Genomic DNA, 424 nt, shown 5'->3' on the forward strand with positions numbered 1-424 from the left:
CGGGCTGTATCCTCTGACCCGGGACAGACCCAGCCCCTGTCCCGGGCTGGATTCCCAGATCCAGGAGAGACCTAACCCCCCCTTTCCCCGGGCAGGACCCCAATTCCCGTTCCCCTTTCCCATTCCCCGTTCCCTCTTCCGTTCTCCCTTTCCCATTCCCGTTCCCTGTCTCCCACTCCTCATTCCCCATTCCCTATTGCCCGTTCTCCACTCCCCATTCCTGGGTCTCTCCCGTTCCCCATTCCCGGGTCTCTACCGTTCCCCATTCCCGGGGTCTCTCCCATTCCCCGTTCCCCATTCCCGGCTCTGTCCCGTTCCCCATTCCCGGGTCTCTCCCGGTCCCGGGGGTCCCTCCCGGTCCCCACTCCCGTTCCCCATTCCCGGCTCTGTCCCGGTCCCGGGGGTCCCTCCCGGTCCCCACTCA

General features: G+C 65.8%; 1 protein-coding gene across 1 annotated transcript in view; it reads right to left on the reverse strand.

Moving 5' to 3' along the window:
- The window catches only part of LOC102032415 (hyaluronan and proteoglycan link protein 4), a gene marked incomplete at its 3' end in the record, with an annotated part of 11,360 nt that extends 11,094 nt beyond the window's left edge, over window positions 1–266 (reverse strand). The window contains 1 exon segment of the mRNA XM_014311506.1: window positions 257–266. Coding sequence (XP_014166981.1) covers window positions 257–266 — 10 coding nt within the window.
- Between the last annotated feature and the right edge of the window lie 158 nt (window positions 267–424).

The sequence above is a fragment of the Geospiza fortis genome, unplaced genomic scaffold (genome assembly GCF_000277835.1).
Source record: "Geospiza fortis unplaced genomic scaffold, GeoFor_1.0 scaffold395, whole genome shotgun sequence".
In the NCBI taxonomy this organism is placed as follows: Eukaryota; Metazoa; Chordata; class Aves; order Passeriformes; family Thraupidae; genus Geospiza; species Geospiza fortis.